Raw genomic sequence first — 27,633 nt, 5'->3', positions numbered from 1 at the left:
GGCTGCCCCATACTTTGCACATTTCCAACTTTACTACTCTGCAGTTTTAATTCACAATTGGTACTGTTTCTTTCAGTTTTTTTCAACATATCTGAGAAACTAATAAATTGTCTATCAGGAAAGCCATCAGCCTCCCGTCCCGTTCATTTTAGATATAGGTGGTGAACTCGATTGGAGTTTAACTGTCATATCAATTTCGACCACTACACCGCATCGGGGCGGTCATACCGACTGTTTCCGCAAGTGTTGAGCAAAAGGAACAAGAGAGAGCTAAGCAGCCAGCACTAAGAGGTTCATCAGTCAGTGAAAGCCTCCAAGAAGGCTAACAGAAGTGAAAAGCATGGTGACGCTGCACCGTGAAGCTCCAGAAACATGACCTGCATCGAGTATTTAATGAAAAGTGAAGCTGAGAGAAGGCTGCAGCTGAGCTGCGATCCACACAGCAGATATTTCTCAGACGATCGTGTGTGTGTGTGTGTGTGCGCGCGCGCGTGTGTGTGTGTGTATGGCACTATGTTGCTCCTCCTCGGCTGACTTTTCGATTGAAGAGTGTAAAGACACATCAACCGGAAACCAAACTTTTTTCTTCGACTTTTTTTTTTCTGAGGCAAAAGAGGAAAAGGAGACGACACTTGTTTTCATGAGGCCCACACAGTTCCTCATTTCGGTCATATACGTCTGCTGTTGGAAATGTGTCAGCTGTCGGGAGAAGCGACCACTTTCTGCCGAGGGTAAAGAGACGTCGACGGATTTCATAACTCACGTAACGGATTTTGGCTCTTTATCATGGAAGATGTAAGTAGTGGCTTCAACCACACTGTGTTACTACGCTGCTTGGCAATGTACGGCGGTTTGCATTATGTCGGTGATGTCAGCTCGTAAGTAAGACATGTTTTACTGAAAGGGTAGCGAGCGTTTCACGGAATGATGTTATAAAGTAAAATACATTCCAACTCGACAGAGTAAGGCTTGTACATAGGAATGTTTGTGCCTCTAGTTTTGGGTTTTATAGCGGTACCAGGCGGTCTGCTGCAATCATCTAAAGTCAACACGATGTGGCAAAAATTGCACCTGCCCACCTGTCAATCCGTTTCATCAACTTGTTGGTCGAATTCCATGACAAAAACTGGCCGCTAGTAATAGCTAAAGCTTATTTTAAAATGTGCCAGTTTATTGTAGGGCAATGCGGGGATATGAACACGATCTTAATCTAATAGTTCATATCTGCTTTTGGAAATTAGTTATTGAATGCATATCTACATATTCTGTTTGCCAATAATCATTTGAATTGTTACGCCATATTGTCGTTGGTGTAGGCTTATAACAGATACCTCCTCACATTATAGGCTATTGCCATGATATTTGTTTGATTTGTACATCTGTTTACAGAAAAACATGGCATTTGATGCCAACATCTTTAGGAAAGACTGTTAACTGACAGAACATGCACTGATGAAACGTATCTACCCGATGGCTGCATATTTCGATTTAAGTTTGACATTTCAAGGAAGTACACTTATGAGAAAAAGGAAGTGAGAGACCTACTTTGCTACCTACAGTATGCAGGGAACATTTCACACCACTCCCTTCCAGCGTAACACTGGTCGAAAGCATTAATTATCTAGCCGCCCTGACTCTCTATCAAGAATCTGTTCATTAATGTAGCATTTATTTTTTCTTGTATAGAGCTTAACTACTTTTTTAATGACGAACTGTACATTCTAGACTAAATAGATTTATAAACCCTGCAACAGCCCACATTTGAACTGTAACATGACTTCCCCCTAATTCTAGATAGATAGATAGATAGATAACCTTTATTTAGACAGGGTATAAACCAATTGAGAGCAGAGCTCTCGTTTACAATGGTGCTCTGCATTTCCATAAACAAGTACAAATTACAGTACAGAGGAGTAAAATGTCTCAAAAAGGAATAAGATGGAAAAAAACAGGAGCAACAGGAGCATTCATCAACTAAAACTTCCTTTAACAAAAAATTTAACTGTTCTAAGGTAAAAAACAATCTAGCCAAATTGAGTCCTGAAGTTTATTCCAACTTCTATTCCATTTCATTTCATTTAGCTGAAGCTTTTTCCAAAGCGACTTAAAATAAGTGCATTCAACCATGAGGGTACAAACCCAGAACAACAAAAATCAAGAAAGTACAATTTTCTTCAAGAAAGCCAAACTACAAAGTGTGGTTATAAGTGGTACTAAAGCACTACTTTTTAAAAATTATATATTTTTTCATTCAAGTTATAGTCGGAAGAGATGTGTTTGTGGCAGAAGATGTGTAGACTTTTTGCTGTCCTGCGGTCATTGGGGAGCTTGTTCCACCATTTAGGAGCCAGGACAGCAACGCATTCTGGATGAGTGAGGAGTGTGGTATCTGAATGCAGTTTTTCGTAGTTCCGTGTGCATGTAGGGTTTGTCAAGGGTAATATGTTGTTGAGAACGAGAGTGGTGATCCATATTCTTAACTTTTAAAAGGGATGATAAATAAAATGGTAGCTTATTAAGCATAGCTTTGTAAATAAAAACAAGACTGTGTTGTTTCCTACGTGTGGCAAATGAAGGCCACGCTACTTTCTGTTACAAGGTGCAATGATTGCTCCGATAACTGTCACCCGTTATAAACCTTAGCAAACTGTGATATTAAGCATCCAGTGGCATGAGTGTATGTGAAGCAGCATTCATTTTAATCACATCTGCGTAGTCTAGCGCTGATAAAAATGTTGCCTGCACAATCTGCAATCTATTTGTGAAAGTAAAACACTGCCTGTTTTTATAAAAGAAACCCAATTTAGCTTTCAGGTTCTTCCATAGCTCAGTAAGTGAGTTTTAAAAGATAGTTTGTCGTCCAGCCAGATACCCAGATATTTCTAATTTTAAACTCTTTTAATTTCAACAAATCATGTGGAAAACCCTGCTCAACAAAGTGTTTGAAATCCCTCTTTACAAGTAGTTTGTATTTCCTGACTCAAAAGATGAGTAGAATTCAGAATTTGAAACTAGTTAGTTTGTATGGATATTGTACTTTCCTCTTCCAAACCTGCTGCACGTTCTTTATCTTTCACCCCAAAGAAATGGTGCTGATCATTTGTCCCTGCTGTATGAGTCATCCTGTTATCCCACTAACGTAGAGTGCATAGTGTGACATGTCTGCCTGTCCCATTTATCAAAAATGAAACAGACAACCACATTATGTGTCAGGCTGAAAACAATTAACCTTCTCTCATAATCATGCTGATATCCAGGCCCCTGCCACACAATGAATGTGTGTGTGAGTGAACCCTCTTACTGGGGCACTGCTCAGAATTTCTGAGAACATTCCTTTATGACGAAAATCCAAGTTCTCAATAGTGAATGCATGAATGTGTTGCAGCGACAAAAAGTCTTAAAAAAGGGAAAGTTGAGGGAAAATTTCTCTAGAAGATGTAACATTTTGTTCGTACTGCACAAGGCCTTTATTTGTGTGCTTCCATCTTTGATACCTCCTTATATTTTCACTCTTTATCATTCTTTATACTATGACATGTCACCATCCATGTCTCTCTCATCCTTGGGGTTCTCTCTTACACCTGATACAATGACACGCCATGCACGACACAAGTGTCCCACATACGAGTGAACATTAGTGTTGGTCCTAAAAGTAGGTGTGGTCAGCTGCAATCTTGGTGCATTGCTGTCTTGAGGCAGCGGAAAGCAAAAGTCTGACATCTGTGAGAACAGTGGTGGAGTTCTTCAATTTTATTTTTGGTCTCATCAAGATAGAAACATGCACCTCAAGATTCTATTTGACGTGACTTATTGTATTTCAATACACATTTATCAGGTGCCTCAGTTTGCAGGCTGGCTTCCTCTCCTGGCCGTTGGGGAGGGGAGAAGAGGGGGGGAGTAGGTCAGGCTGTATGGCTCCCGGCCTGAATTTAACTTAGGGGTATGTGCAGGTAGCTGGGAGAGCACCTTCACCGGAGATTCAATCAGCGCAGGTGAGCACTGTTAGCTGATTGATCCTCAGGAATAAAAGCCAGCAGTGGAGCTGCCTCGGGAGACAAACTCTCAAGACACTCAGGACCGAGCAAACGGGAGAATACAGGAGAGACACCAGTGCACACACATTCATACAGTGCATCTATTAGCAGCACTTTGTTGTTCTATGAGGGGAAATTCGGGTTTCAGCATCTTGCCCAAGGAAACTTCGGTATGCAGATGGGGAAGACTGGGGATCATACTGCTGACCTTCAGGTTGGAGGACGACCGCTCTACCCCTCAGCCACAGCCGCCCAATGTAGAAGTAACGTCCCAAGTTACAGTACAGAGTTTCACTACAGAGTAACGTCTACTTTACTCAGCCACAGCTTCCAGTCTTATTTGAAGTGTGGCACTTCAAATAAGACTGGGAGCTACACTGAATCTCACAGCTACACACCACAGATGTGTAGACACTGGGGCAGATTCGGACAGAGTCCCACCAATAACTTATGACCCAGAGGTATCAAGTAGAGATTTCAAGGATCACCTGATTAGTTTTTCACTTGCTAGGCCAGTTGTGTTTTTACAATATTTGTGCTGTAAAGCTTTGACTTATATACCTTGTAAAAAAAAATGTCTCTCTACAATATGTTCAACATATAACATTAAGCATCACATGAATACATGTATAGTCGTCAGGAACTGCAGTGGTTTTTGTAAAGCCTTACTACTAATATTATTATATTAATTATCATATATTAATTATTATAATTATTAATATTGTCTAGGAGGGGTTTGACCATGAGTGTATTATAATGACCCAGGTTGACCAATAGCAACAGATCTACCAGCCAATCATGAGTGACTTTTCGTTTCAACGGTCTTTGGGTTCATCCAATGGTGAAGTGAGATAAGTTCTAAAAAATGATTTCGCTGCGATTCATATGCTAATTAGATCACATCTTCGCTCCGTGATTCCCCAGCGGCACTCCCTCCTTGTGCTCAAAGCTCAGCTTCGTATAGCTCGATTGGCATTTGCTGGAGAACACGAGACATAACGGGTCTGCCACTGGCCCCCTGTCTTCTTCACATATGAGAGCAAGTTCACACTGAGCACATGTGACAGGCGTGAAAGAGTCTGGGGAAGCTGTGGTGAACATTATATGCCTGTCGATGTGACAGCATGACCAGTTTGGGGGTGGGTCAGTGATGGTCTGGGGAGGCAATGGTACCTTGACTGCTGTTGGTTAATAGGATGAAATGATTGTCAGACCTTACCCTGATGCAGTGGGCCCTGGGTTCCTCAACCAACCGGATGTTCTTCCTTTTACCAAGGAACGATGTTTTTTATCCTGATAATTTATTTACAAAATATGTTGTGCTTAATGTAAACAGCTGGGTACGTGGAAATTCACCTCCAAATGATTTGCTATTTTGTGCCGTTTATTTGCTTTGCCGTTGATTTGCAAAGCCTTTCATTATGAGAGTATTCATGCTGACAGATAGTAATGGTATTAAAATAAAGCACTAAATTCTTGTCAGTTTCTTTACCCTATTGTTAGCAGACACATCAGAGCTTTCAGTTTAGCTTGTTATGTGTGATGTGATATGTAGAACAGAGGCCATTCTTTCTCAGGTTTATACAAGTAAGAAGGATGGTTTCAATGTAAAGCATTGGGCTGGACTGAGAAGGCTCACATGGTGTATAATGATTCACTTCCTCAGGAATCTCAATGCACTGGCGTCTAATGAATAAGCCTGTATAATTTGGATTGCACAGTGTGGAACACCTTTATCAAATCAGCAGCATATTTTTCTGCCACTGGCAGCAACGCAAAAATGGCAGCTTATTCCCTCATCTTTGAATTTGATAATTTTTTGGGTTAGAAATTCATCATTACAACTTAATTTCTTTTGCATCTTGTGTTTAAACACATTTTCAACAAAATTATATAGTGGTCCAGTCCCACTGTTTTCTTTCTGCTTAAGTAGTAAGGAGTGAGTGTGGATGAAGTGTGAGCAACAGTGAGGCTTGTGCTGAGTTCAAGCTGGGCAGGTCAGCGTGAAAATCAATGAATGCCAGATGCTCAATGACCTAAAACTTAATCAGAAACACATGTCTGCAGAGGTTTGTCTCTGTGCTGTTTCTTGTCCTCTTCACACCCGGATTGCATTTTGTAATTATATAACTCCATCAGTTTGTCTTTGCAAAACATTATAGTCTAACAAAGTTTTGTTGAAGGTTGGGTTAGGTTTACGCTTCAGTACAAAGCAAACTTCCTGTGTGAGTTTAAAATTGGATCCTCTTAACTTACTACATGATATCACAGTGCTGAGCTATAGTAGTCAGCTGAACTTTCAGTAATGGAAACCCACTGCCGCTCTGTTCAAGCTTGTGGTCATCACTGCTCTATACATAGTCTTTCATCAAGCATTTTTTCCATGTTCACCCATGTGACAGGCATGCATAGGCCACTCTGTACCTATGGGTGTTTTTCTGGACTGCACAGTGACGCTGCTTTGTCTTTCGGTTGAGAAATTGGTCTCACTATCACTCTATCATAAAGTAGTTTGTTATTTATATCAGTCTCACTCTCTCTGGAATACCATCCCTCCTTGTTCACCATTTCTTTCTTCACAGCTTCACTGCTGTTTTCCAAGTTGAGGAACAATAATTGCAGTTACAGTGAAAGTGGAAAAAGAGTTATATGACCTCCAACCTCAACCCCAAGTAGAAAAAAAATATATCCTGTGGAAGTTTCTCCAGCAGAAACAAAGGATGTGAATTTTACAGAGACACCTAGGCTATTTGTCAGTGATTTAGTCACAAAGGGAGTATCTAGGTTTACACAGCTCTTACTTCACAATCTGCTGAATAGACATGTATGTGGTATGTGTAGACAAGTCTACATCATGGAGGTTGGTAGCTGTAGTGTTGCCTGTGTACATTCACCGGTACAGTAGATCACAATTGTGACCCTGTTCCATTATCTATACAAACCATATATTCTTAAAATGTTTTAAGTATGCCATTGTATACACAGTTTTATTTATTTTCAAATTTTCATTTACTTCTCTTTTAACATGTAGTGCTAAATTAGCTTATAAGTATGAGCTCACATAATTTTAGTGTAAGCTTTTCTTTTGGTCATAGGTTGGCAAAGATAGAAGTTTTATGACCACACTGAGAAGGACTAGCAGAAATGATTTGTCAGAGAGCTGCATGTGTTTCTTCTGTATAACCAGTAGGTGATATTCTTATTTTTCACCAGGTCAGATGGTCCAATATCCTCCCACCCCTTGTAATATTTTGCCATTGTTATGAAATGTCTCTGATCTTCCAATTTGTGCCAAGCAGCATAACTGTGCTTTCTCTAAAACAAAAAAAAAAGCCAAATTTATCAGTTTTATTGTTGTATAACATTTGCTGCACATTGAAACAAAAGGTATGCCAACATGGAGACATGACACTAAAATTGACAATCAACGTGTAAAGATGAATACGATGGAGCAATCTCGAAGTCGGGGGAAGCTGAGTAGCTTCAACTACTAAGAGATAGAGATGCAGTTTTGGCTGAAACGAGTATCCGGTACGGATAAAGCACTTTTGCCGAGCACGAGTACTATACGAGTAATACGAGTCAATATCTGTGCTCGGACTGAATGAAAATCCTCAAACAGCGTCACAGCGCTCCTCCCCTTCACACACCGCTCTGCTCACTCACTCACAGAACAGCTCTCAGTCACTCAGGTTCGCGGGTCTTTTCCGTTAACGTTTAAGGTTTCTACAGCTTGAAGTTTGTTTTTATTTCAGTTTGTACTTACTTATTAACCAGTAGAGTTCTGTTAAACGTGGGTTGGTTCAGACGTGGTGCTGGTAGAAAGCAACTCGTCTCTGCCTGTCGGAGATTTTTTTTTTTTTTCTTCGCTGCATCGCTCTTGTTCACATGAATGTGATTATACCGTGTTTGTTTTAATCATCCGAAGCAGGAGAGACCCGCGTCTCCTGTCAATCTTGTCCCCGGGAAATAGCAAACAGCATCGGACTATTTGATCCGTAGAACACAGTCTCCCCGCCCCCCTCTCTCTCTCTGTCTCTCTCTTACTCACTCATACACACACTCACACACACACACACCTGGTGTGGAAATAAATTTAAAAAAAATAAAAAAATCATAAAAAAATGTCAAAGTCAAAAAAGAAAGTTATGTTGAGTATGAAAACACTTGTTATTACATTTCACTTCATAATTGCAACAGCATGTGTTGTATTCATTGTTGCACAACTTGTTCTGTAAATAGTTTGTTTGCTATTGTGATCAAAATCATTGATCTAAAGCTCAATGCTGATGCTGTCCTGTAATAGTTTTCTAATCAGCAATAAATATAACAATTTCTGATCAACCCATATCAATTGCATGCTTAAAATAACATACTGGTTAAAGCCCCGCCCGTTTCAAGACAAACCGGCATACTTCCGGGTTAAATCCAGCCCACTTCCGGGTTAAAATCACACCCACTTCCGGGTTAGGCCACGCCCACTCCGAGTACAGATACGGATACAGATAATTCATATGGTTAACAGATACAGATACAGATAATGCTGTACTCGCTCATCCCTACTAAGAGATGAAATAACTACATTGGAGAAGCAATTGGAAGAAGCGGATACCCACATTCAAGTGGGGGAGACTAGAACATTCAGGAGGTAATATCAGAAACGCTACAGTTGCAGGAAGCAGTCAGTGCTACAATAGCATCACAGGGATTTGCCCATGATGCTCCGATGGGTTCTTAAACCTACTCCGAAGGGATGGGGGTGATAAATGACAACAACATCCATTGTCGTACTCTGTTCCCTACAAGGCCGCCGATTAGTTTTGAGGATGGAGTGAAATTATACAATGAAAGCAACAGTAGATATCTAAGAGAGAAAATGTGCCTGTGATCAAGCTACCAGGCTCATTAAGGGATAAGCTACAAGGCTCAATTTAATATACGGCGTTGGGAAAAGCTGAATGTGAAAAAATGCACTCTACTTCAAATCATATGGAAAGACTGCAGGCTCTTATTGGCTCATCACCCTCAGACACTATTCGAAATCGAAAGAGGTAGACAAATAACAAGCATATAGAAATAACCCACAAGACAAGACAAATGTAATTTATGAGAGGTTAGCGCTGCAAAGTTGGGAAACCTCTGGGCTAAATGAGTGCTTTTCTAGTCTAAATGACCACCCAAAGCGCTTTACATTACAGTTTTTGCCATTCACACATGTGCAGCCCAATTTATTATACAATATACATAACAATTCTTGGGGTTCAGCATCTTGTGCAAGGACACATTGGCATTCGGAATCGGGAGGACTGGGATCAAACTGCCTTCTGGTTAGAACCCTTTGGATAAAGGATGACCGCTCTACCCCCTGAGCCACAGCCACCCCTAAATGGCTAAAAACACATATAAAATTCAACAGCACCATGCAGAGACTACTAGTGGTGATAGAGATACATATCATGTAGGCAGATAATGTGCAGAGCACAGATAGTAGTTAGGGGGCTGTAGTGTGAGGTGAGAAGACATCTGTAAGAGGCAGAAATGAAAATGTCTGATAAGAAGTGAGAGCTGCTGTCGGTAAAAGGCTTCCGCCCAACTTCTCTAACAACTAACTATTTTTGGCCTGACACCTCATACCTAGTTTTTTTTATGTGTAAAGGTGTAGTGGGTGCAAAAGAAAAGCGGGGGGGGGGGGGGGTTAATTAATTATCTGAAGAGTTTCTCACAATACTGACCAATTATTTTGAAAAATTGTCATACATTAAATTAAATAATTTTCCTTAATTTAAACAATAAAATAGAAATCTTCCAATCTAGTTTCCACAGTAATCATAGCACTAAGACAGCTCCGGTTAAAGTAGTCAATGACATTATGGAACATCTAGCAAGATGTCAATAGACCTTAAGTGTTGGTACTACTTGATCTGAGCGGTGCTTTTGATGTTTGACAATTTTATACCCTTTTCCCAAGGCACACTGTTTCTTTTCCTGATAATTTATTTACAAAATATGTTGGGCCCCTTACGCCAATTTTGGGGGCGGTCCCGACTGGTATCGAGTCTGTGCCAATTATGTGCCCAAATAATCTTGAAGTGCTAGGGATTTACAAAATCAATGCTGCTGATTGAGTCCTTGACCTTGTACCATACATGTAGATATATTGGCTCCAACATAAACCCCACAATAGCCTGAGAGGGTGCTGAATGGGAAGTTTCACCAACCGGATGTTTCGTACTTGGGTAGCTGCGACTAAAACAATACATTTCCAACTCAACACCAGCTCACGCTACAAAATGCCAATGCCACCGTCTCAGCCATTAATGTAAATATATAATTTTTTTGTGCAGCAAAACAGAACACACAACGTCAGTCCTCCTCCATGTTTGATTTTCCACTGAAGTCACGTTTAATCACTGGTTATTCACACTCCAGTTGAGAAGTTGGCAAAAATGCACCTAAAAGTTGTTTGCCAACCACCATAAAAAAAATGAAGAAGAAGAATCACATGTTTCTGTGACATTCCAAGTCGCTGGAATGGCCACTATGAAGTGTGTGGTCTTACATTCTGGACAAATCGTTGAGTGTGTGCATTCTGTTTATAAGATAAAAAATCTGTCAAATATATAATTATGTCTGTTCAAAATCTTCTCGCTTTCACCAGGCTTACGGGATCATATTGGACTGACGGGTACTATTTTTAACTGTTTTTATTCTTATCTTTCTGGCAGAAAGTTCTCCATTTGAAATTAAAGATAACTCCTCCAAACCACCTTAATAAACCTGCAGGGGTCCCCAAGGATCAGTTTTAGGGCCACTCCCTATTAATCTTTAGATGCTACCCCTCAGTGATGTCATCAGGAGACATCACACTCCTTCAGGAACTCTTTCCATAGTTATTAAGACTCACAACCTTATATGGCTATGTCTCCTGATGACACAGGACCTATTGATCCCTTTTAAAATGGATTTTAGATATTAATGCCTTGATGACACACAACTGTTTGGAACTGAACTAGGATAAAACAGAAATTTTAGTCATAGGTTCTAAATCTCAGAGAGGGAAACTGGTCACAAAATGTAAAATGGAACATACCCAAAGCCAAAAAGCACAAAACGTTAGTGTTTTTTATTCAGAGCTGACCTTAAAAGTTTATATGGGATATGTCACCAAATCTGCTTTTATCATCAGAAAAATATTGCTTAAGTGTGACCATTTCTCTCTCTGACAAAATGTCAGAACTAATTTGAAAGAGGAGGACAAGTCCGAAATATCTGGAACAGTTCCGCAGGCGGTTGTCAACAACGAATGCATGTGTTGCTTGTGTAATGAGTGTGGTGTAAGATATTGCACTGTGCTTTCCACATATTGAGGACGTATTCACTAAGCCATTCATAGTCTTATTCGTATTGTCTGACAATTCCAACTCCAAATTCTGCTTACAGGATGCTTTGAGACTATTAAGAGTTTTATAGAATCTATTTGGTTGTAGTTGAGATGAGGCCCTTAGAATTTTCTGTCATGAATGCTTTTTACCTTTTCTAGATATTTGAAGGTAGAGAATTTTTTTGGGGGGTGAATTCCACAATCGGGGGATTAAAACAACAATAACGCTCAAGAGTTCAGAATTTATTCAGTTTCCACTGTAAGTGGAATCATTTTCATGTCTCAAGGCCCTTGCACGATATTTTGCGTAGTATGAATATTTTTCAAACCTGAATGAGGTCAATGCAAGCTTTCAAATCAGCAGAAGAGTTTTATTTTTTGGACCTAGGTAGATGTTCCATCATGTAAACATTGAATCATTTTAGAATGCATGCTGTTGTCACATTTTGAAGCAGTAGTAGTAGTAGAGATTCCTCTTTTATCCAGTTTGTCCGTTGATCTATTAAATAACTTTGTCTTCAGCTATTGCTCACAGATATTACATTTTAATTATTTATTTATTTCTTATAAATTATATGGTGTAGTCAACTTGAAGCTAGGATCAAGCAAAAGGTGACCCAGCTCCTGTCGAAGAATATGCACAGCTGCGACTGTTTACACAAACTGGTCCTTCCTTAAAATTATTAGTAAAGAAAAAACTAAATCAGGTGTTGCAGCAATTCATCAAATATAGATATATAACATATAGAAATAACCCACAAGACAAGACAAATGTAATTTCTGAAGTAATCTCTGCTGAATATGAGAGGTTAGCGCTGCAAAGTTGGGAAACCTCTGGGCTAAATTAGGTCAACTGGTAAATGGTATTTATTATATAGCGCTTTCTAGTCTAAATGACCACCCAAAGCGCTTTACATTACAGTTTTTGCCATTCACACATGTGCAGCACAATGTATTATTTAATTTACATAATAATTCTTGGGGTTCAGCATCTTGTGCAAGGACACATTGGCATTCGGAATCGGGAGGACTGGGATCGAACTGCCTTCTGGTTAGAACCCTTTGGATAAAGGATGACCGCTCTACCCCCTGAGCCACAGCCACCCCTAAATGGCTAAAAACACATATACAATTCAACAGCACCATGCAGAGACTACTAGTGGTGATAGAGATACATATCATGTAGGCAGCTAATGTGCAGAGCACAGATAGTAGTTAGGGGGCTGTAGTGTGAGGCGAGAAGACATTTGTAAGAGGCAGAAATGAAAATGTCTGATAAGAAGTGAGAGCTGCTGTCGGTAAAAGGCTTCAGCCCAACTTCTCTAACAACTAACTATTTTTGCACTGACACCATAGTTTAAACAAGGTCTTGGAATTTTTCTCATATGCTGCATAGCTTCGAGGTGAGTTTGAAGTGTTCACATGTTTATATTTGATTTTAGACCTGGACTAAAATTCTTAGCAACTATTGCTTAAAATTTAAGAAATAATTCATCATATGTTGAGCTGCTAATTACTGTCAAATCTGCCGTGGGGATATGACACACATTTATACAATTTTCTATTTCATTTATTTGCATAGAACTACATCACAAAAAACGTTACCTCAGGGCACTTTACATAGAAAGATCAATTCCTTACAATAGTATAGACAATAATATTATAATGCATGCGATGGCAGTAGGTTTGGGAATTGATTTTGAGTCCATCTTCAATCCAAAAAGGTCCAACTAGCTCATCTTTAGTAATCCAGCCCATACCAGTACCCCACCTCTACCTTCTGGCGTCTGAGTCGAAGTGGAGTTCTGTGCCCATTACTGATCCAGCCACCGGCCCATCCATCTGGTCTGTCAAGAGTCACTCTCATCTCATCAGTCCATAAAACCTTTGCAAAATCTGTCTTCAGATATTTCTTGGCCCAGTCTCGACGTTTCAACTTATGTCTTGTTCAGTGGTGGTCGAGTTTCAGCCTTCCTTACCTTGGCCATGTCTCTGAGCACTGAACACCATGTACTTCTAGTCACTCCAGGTAGGTTGCAGTTCTGGAATATGACAGCACTGGAGGATAATGGGTTCCTGGTTGACCTTTGATTCTTCTCAAATCTTTGGCAGTTAATTTGCGTCTTTTTTTCTCAACACGTTTCTTGCGACTATTTGCAACAAAACACTGCACTCAATACTCATGAACGCAAATGTCCATGTGAGAGCCTTTAGAGTTTCTGTGGACTTTCTCCAGTCTAGGTGTGGTCTTTGACCAAAACCTGAGCTTGGCACCCCATATTAAGAGGGTTGTGCAATCGTGTTTTTATTAATCAAGAAACATAGCCAAGCTTAATTCTTTTTTTTTTTTTTTTTTTTTACAACTTTATTTATCATTTTTCCATATTGAAAACAGTTACATCATTAGCTAGGTATTTCTTACAAAAGTTCCACAAAAACACTCACGTATCACACTGACAGACAGAACACCAAAAGAAGAAAGCAAATATAGACAAATACAAAAAAGAGACTCAAACCAATCTGTGTTGATCATTATGTTCATAACACCAACATCCAGGACCTTTAACATAAGAAAAAAGTCCCAACAGTCAGAATATAAGCATTGAGAAGATTGGACAGCAATCAGAGAAGGAAAGAGGGAAAAATAAGTACATACTAAATAAGAACAAGGATTCAGGCAAAAGGCAAGCTCTTGATATGTGTCATGAACTGTGACCAGGTTCTGTCGTATTTAACCTCCGACCTGTGTACTGTATATCTAATTTTTTCCAGAGCCAATCCCAACATCACCTCTCTAATGCAATGAACATAGGTAGGAGGATTCTTCCCCTTCCAATTCAGCAGAATCAGACGTCGGGCATGCAATGATGCAAAGGCAATTGCATTTTTATGGAGACGGGACAGATTTAGCTCATCCCTTACTACACCAAAGATAGCTATCAAAGGGTCAGGCTGCAGTGTTTTGCCAGATATTGCTGAGAGTGATTGGAAGACTGAGGACCAGAAGCCATACAATGATGGACATGACCAAAACATGTGTCCCAAAGAAACAGGAGAATATTGACATCTAGGACAGTTTGGTGTAACATTAGGGTATAATTTAGACAGTCTGTCGTTAGAATAATGCAACCTGTGGACAACCTTAAATTGAATCAAGCCATGTCTGATACAGAAAGAAGATGTGTGTATACGCTGTATGGTATTTTTCCAGGTGTCTTCTGGTATTACTTCTCCAACCTCTCCCTCCCATGCTGCCTTAATTTTGTCCCACGAATGAGGGCAGCCATCCAGAATTAAAGCATATATTTTTGATATTGCTCCTTTATTGAGTGGATTAACATTAAGAACTGAATACAGTACGTTTTTAGAGGGTGGGGATGGGTACCCTGGGAAAAATTTAGAGGCAAAACTTCGAGCCTGAAGATGTCTGAAGTAATGAGACTTTGGTAAATTATGATCTTCACATAAAAATTTAAATGATGCAAAGCCATCATCGGTAAAGAGATCTTGAAGCTTAAATCTTTTATCCCTCACAAATACCAGGAAAAAATCCCTTCTCCTTCTCTTCCTTTGTAGTGGTCTTACTCAGAAATCAATCCATTGTATACAACTATTCCAGAATGCTGCCGCTTGGCTTTTGACTCATCCGAAAAATTTAACCACATCAACCCTTTTAGCCTCCTAGTTTGTTTTAGGATCGATTTTAAAATTCTTCGAATCACTTTTAAAACCAGACGTGGGCTGGCCCCTCCCTATATTTCCGATCTTTATCTCCCTACGCACAGTCTGTGATCCTCTGGTAAAGCATTGGTAACCATTCCAAAATCTGCTGAAAAGCTGATTATTTGGGCTCCTTTGCCGTGAGGGCCCTTACACTATGGAACAATCTGCCAGAAGAGATTAGACTAGCAGAATTGGTTACCTGTTTTATCTCACTTCTTAAGACACATCTCTATAAAATCTTTTATGGTTTATAGGAATTTTATTATTTGTATCTTTATGATTATTATTTCTATACTTTGAATTTTATATTGTTTGTTGTCGAGCAATTTGTGACTCGTATTGAATGGTGCTATAAAAATAAAGTTATTATTAATATTGAAACCTAACCACTGCTTTTTATTGTGTTACAACGTATGTTTAGTAGTTGAATGATGCTCCTGTACCCTCTCCATCTTTATGAAGTCTAATATTCTTGTTTGTGACTTGTTCAGGCAGTTCATCACCGTGTGAAAAATGTTATCCTGGTATGTTATAAATGATCAAATCAAAATCCTCCATCTAATATACTGTGCAATACCAATCAGTTACAATGACAATACAACAATGTACATTCTGCTGGTCACTACTTCTGTGTGATTTGCTTTCTCTATGTCATTGTAGGGTGTGAAAGAGCCAAAGTTCCTGGATCTGGCAGGTTGGGTGAAGAAGGCACCTGGCAGACTGTTGGCAAGCTATAAGGACCGCTTTATTCATGTGGAAAAGACAGAGATTGTAGTGTATGAAAATGAGGTACACTTTTATGTCTGCCGCTCTCACTTTTCTACTGCCTATTTCATGTAGCTATTTTACTATCATTTTATATTGTGTTTCAATAAAAACAGAAGCTCTCAAAATATGGGTCAAACTGTCACAATGGTATGCACCTACACTTTGTGTTGCAGGACCTCCAGAAGTGCGTAGAGAGAATTGACCTGGAAAACTATGACAGATGTCATGAACTAAAGAGCCCGTTCAAGAAGAGGCACAGACTGATACTGATTCGATCAATCAAGTCTAGAAATAAGGTGAGATGAGAGGTGCTTTAGATGAGAACATGTCATGTTATCAGATAGAAATAGGCCATATTTAAATACAATAGCTCAAACATGTTAAAAAGAGCAAACATTGTTGGGGTGTTGTTAGAATTTTAGGATTCCTATTCTGAATTAGATTCTGCTTGTCGATTCCAAGCTTCGATTCCAATATGGTAAAAAAAAAATGGGTGAAATGTTAAGATAGCAAAAACATTGTACTTTTAAGAAGCAAAGACATAATCCCTGCATGAAAAACTGTAGGAGCTGAAAAAATAACCTTTTAAGTTATTATTTCACCCATGTTGTATTTATTTGAAAGTAAAACCGGTAACTGCACCTCGAAAATGGTTTCATATATATGAAATTTGAACAAATTTAAATTGCAGCAAACAACTATTTGCTATGTAAAGATTGGTGGAGTAATCTAAGCAGATAATGAAGTCACAGTCCCCCTATGTTTGTTGCCACACGTTCATGATAGAGAGAGCAGCATTGAAAAAGAGATGAACAAGAAGAAGAGGTTGTTTTTTTTACTGATGGAGGGATAATTAAGATGCAGCTGGTTGTCAGTCTGAATAATGTGATTGTCCTGCAGGGGTAAAATGGGGAAATTGTTTCCTACGTTCAGCAACTTGACATGGGATGAAGATTGAAATGTTAATGTATTGATGGTCTGCTCCATTTTTCTAATTGATCCAGCATCCTTCAGTTCAGTGCAAAAACTAAATAAGTAAGTCTCAAATTCTGAAAAGACCTTAAAGGCATAGTTCACTGAAAATTGAAACTTTAATCATTATCTTCCTACCATAAAGCCGATAGAGGGTTGGATGAAGTGTTTATATCCACAATCCTTTAGGAGTCTCAGGGGTAAATAGTGTTGCAGCCAAATCAAATACAATTGAATGACTGCAGGCCCGTCGCCCTGACATCTGTGATCATGAAATCCTTCGAAAATCTGGTGTTGACCCATCTGAAGGGCATCACAGGCCCCCTGCTGGACCCCCTGCAGTTTGCCTACCGGGCAAACAGGTCAGTGGATGATGCAGTCAACATGGGGCTGCACTACATCCTGCAACACCTCGACTCCCCCGGGGCCTATGCAAGGATGCTGTTTGTGGACTTCAGCTCGGCGCTCAACACAATCATCCCAGAAGTCCTCCTCACCAAACTCACCCAGCTCACGGTGCCTGCCTCCACCCGTCAGTGGATCACAAACTTCCTGATAGACAGGAAGCAGCAGGTGAGGCTGGGTGAAATAACATCCAGCACCCGGTCAGTCAGCACTGGTGCACCTCAGGGATGCATGCTCTCTCCACTGCTCTTCTCCCTCTACACAAACGACTGCACCTCAGGAGACCCATCTGTTAAAATCCTAAAATTTGCAGACGACACATCAGTCATCTGCCTCATCAGGGATAATGATGAGTCTGCATATAGGCGGGAAGTTGAACAGCTGGCCCTGTGGTGCGGTTGCAACAACCTAGAGCTGAACCGTTTAAAACCTTTGAATCCTTCAGGTTTCTTGGATCCACAATCTTCCGGAACCTGAAGTGGGAACCCAACATCAATAGAATCATCAAGAAGTACTAGCAGAGGTTGTACGTCCTGCGCCAGCTTAAGAAGCACAACCTGCCTCAGGAGCTGCTGATCCTGTTTTACACTGCTGTCATCGAGTCTGTTCTGTGCACATCAATAACTGTCTGGTTTGGATCGGCCACCAAACTGGATAAGAACAGACTCCAACTGAAAGTCAGTTCTGCAGGAAAGATCATCGGTGCCAACCTGCCCACCATCCAAGACCTGTACACCTCCAGAGTCAGGAAACGGGCAGGAAAAATCACTGCAGACCCTTCACACCCTGGACACAGCCTATTCCATCTCCTCCCCTCTGGTAGGCGCTACAGATCTCTGTTCACCAAAACCTCCAGACACAAAAACAGTTTCTTCCCCCTCGCCGTCTCACTACTGAACAGCCAACCCACTGGCACTGTGCAATAACCCTGGATCTTTATAATATCCACTGTTAAATTACTCCGGAATTATATTTTATTATTAGAATTATATTTAGTTATATTTATTTATTTCACCCCTACTGTATAACCGTAATACTCATACCGTTTAATATTTATCCCTGCACTTCTTTTCTTTCTTTTTCTTAGACCATCGTACTGTTTGTATTGTTTTGTGTTGTGATGTGTATTCTGTGTAAGCACACTGAGAGCCACTTTACCAAGTCAAATTCCTTGTTTGTGTAAACTTACTTGGTCAATAAAACCTGATTCTGGTAAACGAGACCCCTTCTTGCAGAAAAAAACACAGCATGCCTCCATACTGCTCCTGTGGTGTCATCCAAGTGTCCACAAGCCCTGACATCCATATTCAACTGGAAACAGTGATTTTAGCTGAAAAGGGCAGAAGAGGTCTGAAGAAGAGTTCGCCTTGGCTGTAAGCTGGTTTACCCCTGAAAAAGTTTTTTGTGGTATCAAGCACTTCAACCACCCCTCTATCAGAGATAAGAATTAAGAAGAAAAGGGACAAACTTCAGGGGCAATAAACAAACCACAAGACTAACATGGAGGAAGAGGTCAAAAATATTCGTGAGAGTTTGATGATGACCATAAAAGAAGATATTGCTGCATAAATTATGGATTTCCGATTTGAATTTAAACAATGCTCCATTGAGACTAAAGAAGTCATCTCGAAGTTAAGAGAGAGGACAAATATTGAAGCACTGAGCCAATGGTTGAAAAACTGGAATACTGGGAAAATAAATAGAGACAGAATAATGTCAGGATCCACCAGGTAAAGGAGGAAGCTGAAGGACAAGATATTGTGAACTTCCTAAGGGTGCTCATATCCGAGAAAATGGAGATCACAGCGGAGAAAATTAATATTGTTGCAGGGCATCGATCAAAGCAGAGAAAACCTATAGCGGGACATCACCAGGCTCTATTGTCATTAAAATTTCGCATGGGACAAGAAACCAATGCTGTATGAGGGAAATAGGATTTACTTTGACAAAGACATTTCATCTCAATGACAAAAGTAGAGAATTCAATATGCTACAATAGGAAAAGAACTGCGAGAAATGTTTGAAATCCCATCTCATCTACCCAGGAAAGCTACTTTTTGGAGACGATCGTACACAGATTTATCATTCAGCCAGGGAGGCAGCCACAGCACTTCGTGCTGAAGGCAGCATTAGGGGAGTTCCACACCTGCTGGGTAAAAGACTGCTGCAGACCTACTGAGGGAGCTGGGATGTATAGCTTGATTTATAGCCCCAAAGGTATCTGGGACATAACCTATCCCAAATGCACACAAAAATGCAAACTGTATACACGTACATATACAGGCAAACACAAATAGCCTACATATAGCTGAATCCTTTTCTCTATGAAGTAGCAATAGTTAGTGAGTGAATGAAAAATAGTGATTAAATATGGAACACAACTTTTCTTTCATCCCCAGTTATTTCTATCTCTCTCTCTCCCTGTCTCTCTCTCCCTTTTTTTTTTTTACTATTCAAGACATGATATTTAAAGTTTTTTTTTTTTCTTACAAACTGTTGAAGAAGCTAAAAAGTGTAAAAGGGTTATGCAATATTTGTTTAAGTTTGTTATTTGAGTAAGTGTTGCAAAACCTGACAAGTAAAACTGTTTCACTATGGTAACAAATAATTAATTTTCTATAAAATGTATTTTTATTTATTTATGTATTTATTTCTAAATTATCTCACAGTAGTATTGGGTACAATTCACAGCAACGTACTGTATAATTCAGCTTGTTCCTTTCAAAACAGAAGCTGTTGCTACTATACCAATTGGGGTATAGCCCCAGATTCCTATTTATGATAAGGGCATCTGCACTCACCAGGCAGTCTTATAGTGACTGCCACCTTTCGGAAGTAATTGTTTTGTTTTGTTATGTTGTTTTTTTGTTATCCATTTTTTAATGTGACTGTCTGCTGTGGGGTTAAATATCTAAAGAATTAAGAGACCAAAGACCACTTTGATGATGCAAAATATAAATGGAAAGCTAGATTACTTCATGTTCACTCCCTCCAACAAATGATAACATTAAAAATAATCTCATATAATGTGTATGGTATTAATAAACCAATTAAGTGCAGAAAGTTACTACAACAACTATTTAACAGGATACACACATAGTGAAATTTTGAACTTGAAGAGCTGACATTATTTACAAATGACCAGGGATATTAATCATCATGTAAATCGCTTTCTTAATAATGACCCAAATATTTTTCACTCTGGAAAAGCTCATGGGGGGAGGTAAATACGTGATGGCAGTTGTTAATTTATAAACTTTTACAATCCTGCAGAAGAAGGCCCTGATTAAATCAACAAGATCATTGAAATAATAGTCTCAGAAAACTGGCGGATAACAATAACTAACTTTATTATGGAATTTAGATACATAAAGTGACAGGCAACATAGTTCTGATCAAGCTGCTAAAATAATGAGAGGTGCAACTAAGAAAATAGGGCTGAAGGATGTATGGAGAACCCTCGACCCAAAAGAAAGGGACTATACTTTTTTCTCCAAAATAAATACTTAAGACTAGATTTAAGAATCACTTATAAAGGGTTACAGAATGCAATATAAATCCAAATTCATTATCATATTATGCTTTGATATTCATGCAATTAAACCTTTACAGAATGATAAAAGAAATACTTATGATGGCTAATGAGTAGGCGGGTTTGCCCTCCCTAATTTAAACCCAATACACACTGCCACACCCACCCAGGAAAACAGCACAGCCAATCCTATTAGCTGTAGTTTACCAAGCTTTAAGAAAACTAGAAAAATCACCTTGCCTGCAAAGATAGTCTTAAGGTATGTAAGAAGCCCCTCCACAAAGCATTAGCTGCCTAATATTCCACATTAATAGGAGAAAATATAAATAATCCCAGGTTTCTCTTCATCAATGTAGCCAGGCTGACAAAGTCACAGCTTCATTTCGCTTCCACAAAATAAAATTATAACCATTTTAAATTAAATTTACCATCTCCTGCACTCAATTATTTTTAATACTTTTAATTATTGAACAGCTACTCTCTGATCACCCTGGATTAATTTACTTCAATTATCTCATTGTCTAAAGTTAACCCACAACTTGTATCTTAGATCACTGCACGGAGACAGCCTCTGCAAAAGTCCCTAATGACCTTCTAATAGCTTCAGATCAGGGATTTGTGTCTGTCCTCGTTCTGTTAGAACTTAGTGCAGCATTCGACACTATCGATCATCATATGCTACTACAGATAGACCAGAACAGTTAATTGGCATTAAAGGAACCACCCCAAGCTCGTTTAAATCCTATGTATCAGATTGATTCCAATTTGTGCAAATTAATGATGGGTCATCTGTGCGCACCAAAGATAACCACGTTGTTCCTCATGGTTCTGTGCTCGGCCCAATTTTATTCACCTTATATATGCTTCCTCTAGGAAACATTATCTGGACACACTGTAAATTTTAACTGCTATGTGGATGACACCCAGTTATACCTATTAATAAACCCTGAACAGTGTCATCAATTAACAAAACATTAAGCATGCTTCAAGGATATAAAAACATGTGATTTCCAAGATGTCGAGCCCAGAATTTCCCCTTATAGAAGAAAAAAAATGTGCTGCCCATAGCACTGTATGACTGTGTGTGTGAATGGATGAATGGCAAACTATACTGTAACTGAAGAATATTTACCATTTCATCTTTTCAATGTTGTAAATAGTGTTATTTTTATGGATGCGTTCAGTTACATGCGTTACATCTACTGGTGAGAATCTACATGTGAGATGAAACCCTCACAGGTAGCTCTCTCTGAGGTTTCTAGGTTTTTGGGGGTACTTTTTAGGGTTCCAGGTACTCTTGTCAAGGATTAATGACAGAGTGTGTCGCACCTTGTTAAAGGTATAGTTCGCCAAAAAAGGAGAATTTAGGGGTGGGTGAATTGTTCATTCAGGGGTAATTTCACTGCAGCCAAATCAAATACAATTCTACAAATTACAGAATAAAACTAAATGCCTCCATACTGCTCCTGTGGTGTCATCAAAGTGTCCGTAAGCCCCAACATTCAAATTGTACTCGAAATTACATTATGAACGCAATGTTTTATCCTAAATGTCCTATGATATCCTCCTCTGGAGCTGCATTCTCGCGTTTATACCAGCGGACATTTAGGCTCAAAAGATGCCGTCCATCAGCATATAGTGGTGAGTAGATAATGAGTGAATTTAATTTTGTTTTGAGAACTATCCCTTTAAGCCTTTTAAGACAAATTGTGATTTGTGAATGTTGGCTCCACAAATAAAATTCTATTGATTGAAAGTATGGGACAATTTGAGATAAAGGGAGTGTGTGTGTGTGTGTGTTTCTATGATTCTTGTTGATCTGGGTTTGTAATGTAATTGTAATGTAATGTGTCTGTGTTGGTGTGTGTGTGGAAATTATATGTTAAATGGAGCTTTGGATTTGCACTTATTATCCGCTTCATTTTTGGGCCTCAAGAGGGATTGGATCGTGGTCAGCCTTACTAGATATCCTTCAATAGTTGTTTGTACAAATTATATTTTCCTATGCTACCTAATAATTATGGGAGCACTGATTTATAATGAATGTATTAGAGTGTACTTCCAAATTCTAACTTATTAAAAAAATGTAAAGGGAAAAAAACATACAAGGTTTGGAAAATGAAAGGGATGTATGGTAACTACTCCATAATATCTTCTGTGCATTTTACCTTCTGATCATCATCTGTGTTTTTTTAATGACTTTACTCTGTTATGTGTCTGACAGGTCACTGATGTTAAGTTCCAGGCTCAAACAACAGAAGAGAAAGAAGCTTGGATCAAAGCCTTTACTGATGGCATCAATCGAGCAAAGAACAAAGTCTTTGATGAGGTCAGTGTCCATGTAATTCATAAAGAGACATAACTGTCTTTTCATTTCATTGACATCCTTCCTTTCTATACACACTTAGCTTTTACCATCTTAATGAATGTGTGGTATGTGTTCACAGGTGAAGGTTGATGAAAGCAGTAATTTAGACCATGTTACTCGAACAAGGCCTAAAGGGAACCGTAACCGGCGGCCACCAACAAGGATACACATGAAAGAGGTTTGTGTGTGTTGTTACAACCAGATTCCCCCTCTCGAAAGATCTTTTCACTCAGACCACATTGGGAGGTCTGGGATGCATGCCATCAAGCTGACGTCCCCTGACTCACTACAGTTTATCAATTAAATAATTAATCAAAGTTAGGGGGGGAAATAGATGGAGATAGTAAGTGTGAGAGAGTGCAAGAGAGAGAAAATCTGCGCATGGATTTTGTTATTTCTGTATTCTGTGGAATCATTATATTTCAGTTTAAAAGAGAAACTCAGTAGACACCACACCTTGTATCCTTCCTTGGCCTATATTTGAGAGAATGACTTATTATTATTATCTTTTTGCCCTCTAGGTAGCTGTTATGTCGTCTGATGGTATCCTGCAATTGGATCTTGATCTGGAGGATGCTGTAATACCTAGTGGGACCCATCATGCCAATAGTGATGGTACTGAGACCCCTAAAGAAGCCGTCACAGTCCTAATGCCGTTTTTGAATGTCACTGATGCTGAAGACAAACAGTCCGGGTCAAGTGCTGAGGAGATTAAACAAGAGGATAGTCCACAGAAAAACATAATCAAACCTCCAATGCCCCCTACCAAAGACCCTAAACCCAGTTCAGTACCCGAGGATGAACCTGATAAGGATGATGCCTCAGAGAAAAGGGTCTGTATCATACTATATTCTACCACTTACCTTACAGTACAGAATATTGTTGTATGTCTTTATGTTTGTATAACTTTGTCTGTAACATAAAATCATGTTTTAAGGTTCTGAAGCCGCCTATGCCTCCATCTAAAGAGGCAAAGTCCTTCATCACACCTATTGAAGAGGCTACAGAGAAGAGCAACACTGAGAAGATGTCTGAAAAGAGTCCTGATGCAAGGAAAAAAACAGGTGCACCACCAACTCCACCCAACAAACCCAGCTCCGGAAGCCCCTTTAGCAGCCTCAAAGAACCATCGCAATCCAGACTAAACCCCAACCCTCCTACCCCCCCGTCAAAAGAGAAGAAGCCCTCCCAACCTGCTCCAGACCAAGAGGTCCAGGGCAAAGCAGATGGGAATAAGAAGAAGGATGAGGACACTAGGAAGGAGACAACAGGAACCGCAATGGAAACAGATGAGGATGGTCATTCAATTTTCGAAGAAGCTCTGGAGAACATAAAAGGTGATGTACATCCTAGCACAGAAGAACAGGTTTACTCCCTTGATGCTGAAGAAGCATCAATGGAGTATGTAAGCAGTTATTCTCCTCTTGAAACCACCAAGAACAAGCCAGAGGAACCTGCTCAGTCTGACACACAAGATTCAAAAGAGAAGCCAACTATAAGTCAGCCAAAAACAGGCCCAGATACCTTTGACAGTTCTCTTCAAGCAGAAGAGCGCATAAACAAGAATCAAGTCCCCTCAATTGTCTCTTCTGATGAGCCACACACTGACAGCTTCAACTTGAGTCCACTGCTCTGTCACTTACCTGGGGAGAAGAAAAGGAAGGCAGAGGAAAAATCTGTTGACAGCGGTCAGCACTCAGACAATGACAGTGAAGGCTCTGGGAGTGAAGACACACTGGCGGCCACACCAGCTTTGTTGAGAGGGAACCATGCTGGATTGGATGTGTTAGATGCCAGGGAGGATATCATTCAGATATCTGGACAACATTCATACAACATACAGGATATAACCAAGCCTGAGGTTAAATCAAATGTCTTTCCTTTTCCACACTCAAAGCCCACAATTCCTCTCAAACCCTCCACCAAGGTCAGGTCAGCTTCCATTGGAGATCTGCTGTCAGACTCTTCAGTCTGTGTTCAGGTGAGACAGCATACCATAGCTTTGGCTCAAAGTAACTCATCTCCTACAGAGGATGTCATGAAACTTGAGACTGAAGTGGCTCTAGAAATGGAAAAGACGGATGAGCTCCTGAGCAGAATGTCCCAGTTCAAGAACAAAGGTGACGGTGAGGGCAAGCCAGAGAATCTGCTGGCCGAGGCCATGGAGAAATTAAGGAAAGCTGACCATGTCCTCAGGGAGGTCAAAAAGCTGAAACTCGCGAAGAACTCAATCTACAGAAAGAGCTGGTGAATGACAGTCATAGCAGATTGACACTGACTTGACCATTTGCTAAACCCCTCACCTGGATAGTTATTGTTTCTCTTGTAGCCTAGGAAATTAAAATAGGCACAGCAGCCCTGCTAAATTTTGAATCTCTTCACTTATAGTTTTTAATCTGGAAAGGCTAAGAAAAACAAACATAAAAACATGAGATGTGTGCGAGGAACAGATTTAACAGTGTCTGGTGTAATTTTAAGTTTCAATAATCAGCATGTACAGCTAACTAGGTTACTAACGACTGTAGCAGAATGTTTTCATTTTGTGTGTTTACAGGTTAAAAAAGGTCCTGTTCATGACTAACTCAGGTTAGTCTGGAGCTCTGTCACTCAATTTGTCAAATTAGGGAAATGTATCTCTCCCACATCCCCTGCTAATTTCACCTGAGATAGTATTTAATTTTTCCAAATCCATCCTAAAAGCCTGTTCCTTGTAAGCAACGGAGCCGGCCCTAGCCCCACCACCTCGGTACCGATCTAATGGCTATGCTTGAGGATAGTGCTTTGGTTGTTAAGGCTATAATGAATCCAGAATGACAGCGGCTCTTTTACCACAAACTCTCTTGTCGTATTTGTGTGTGTCTTCTACCAAATGGCACCGCTTTTTCATCCTGAGATGTTTATTTTCTTTTAGTTTTTTCATTTTTGCGTCTGTTGTGTATTAGAAGCATCATCAAACCCTCCAACCGTCGTGGTCGATCCAGCAGAGGATCTCCTGCAAACTTTCTGTGGAATTTCATACTTGGGGGCCAGGCAGACAAAGTATATAGAAAGTGGATTCACACATACACCTCTTCCAGATAAAATGATCTCCGGAGTTCAGTGCAACTGCAAGTTACAGATACAAAATTACTCAATACTAAATTTGACACTGTTATCACTGTAAATTGCATATGTTCTATGTGAGTGGCAAGACTGCCTTTAGGAATGTTAGCTAAATGGTCCAGGGCTTAGTAAATGGTTAATTAATGGACTTTTTTGATGGCTCTTTTAATGGTCATGGCACATGCAACAGTTTGCTGATTATTAACTAAGTGCAATTATTTCTAGCTTACCTTTCTGTGCAGCTGAGCAAAGTGCTTAATTTTCGACTGTATTGTTTATTTTTTCTATGTGAATATCAGACATTTACAATAATACTTACTTGAAAGCTTATATGAGAATTACATAACGACAGTAACAACATTTAGAACTAAAAAGTACTAAAACATGTTAAAACCAAATTACAAAACTGTTGATACTTTGAATAGGGAATTTATACTGTAAATATGTTCACTATAGCACATGCTGTTTGTTGAGAAAGAAATGTACCAACGAAACCCTTTTTAAATTTGTTTATTCTACTCTTTTAAATGTATCTTTTCATTCTAATGACATGATTACGGCAATGATTTGATCAAAGCACTGCATTCTACATAGATTACAAGATGTAATGGTTGTTTTAACCCTTTTTAAAATAATGTCATGCCTTAAATGGCCAGAATATTTTTTAACATTTGATATCATTTTGTACTCTTGGATAAAAATGTATGTCTCTTAAATAAAGAAAGGGAAACTATATGTCAGTTGTATGTATTTAATTAATTGCACCTTTAGACAGCATCCCGAAGATTTGTTGTTGAAAAAGAAAACATTTGTTACACTATATTGTCTGGTATTTTACTGTGGGTTTGGTATCATTTATGTTTAGATTTGTTGTCTTTAAGAAATATCTGTTTTTAGATTAAACCTGCTAACTCGTAGGTCAATCATCACCTTCCTGGTCCTTCCTTATATAATCATAAACTTAATTCACTTCATTAGACTCTGAGTGCCATAGAGGAAGGTCACAGTTGTAGACAACAGTAGATCTTAAATCCCTAATTGACCAATCAGCACAGCTTAGCAGAATGCAACCATGATATGGGCAAAGTTATCCTACAGCTATTTAGCGGTATTCACTCCAATTCATTGAGAACTATCTATTGACTTCCCTATAGATGAATTACAGACTATTTTTACAAATAGTTGACAGGCTCTTAGCAGATATTGATTGATATAATCTGGCAATTATTTTATATTAAAATTAGATTCATTTTAAACGCTGTTTGAAATTGATGTATTAGCTTCCCAAAGAGTGATATTTCTTAGGTTTTGTAGATGGAGTAGTTATCCATGGAAATTATTGGTTGAA

At 39.3% G+C, this 27,633-nt stretch overlaps 1 protein-coding gene across 1 annotated transcript; it reads left to right on the top strand.

The window, feature by feature from the left end:
* The first annotated feature begins 297 nt into the window (after positions 1–297).
* plekho2 (pleckstrin homology domain containing, family O member 2) lies at positions 298–27,020 on the top strand. Its single transcript, XM_061067860.1, has 7 exons — positions 298–795; positions 15,799–15,927; positions 16,080–16,202; positions 23,040–23,144; positions 23,263–23,361; positions 23,705–24,016; positions 24,121–27,020. The coding sequence occupies exons 1-7, from the start codon at positions 787–789 to the stop codon at positions 25,432–25,434; spliced, it is 2,091 nt and encodes a 696-aa protein (XP_060923843.1). The 5' UTR covers positions 298–786; the 3' UTR covers positions 25,435–27,020.
* Positions 27,021–27,633: the final 613 nt, after the last annotated feature.

This window comes from Limanda limanda, chromosome 3, assembly GCF_963576545.1.
Source record: "Limanda limanda chromosome 3, fLimLim1.1, whole genome shotgun sequence".
Lineage (NCBI taxonomy): Eukaryota > Metazoa > Chordata > Actinopteri > Pleuronectiformes > Pleuronectidae > Limanda > Limanda limanda.
The sequence above is the reverse complement of the archived record's forward strand: the minus strand, read 5'-3'. Positions and strand labels throughout refer to the sequence as shown.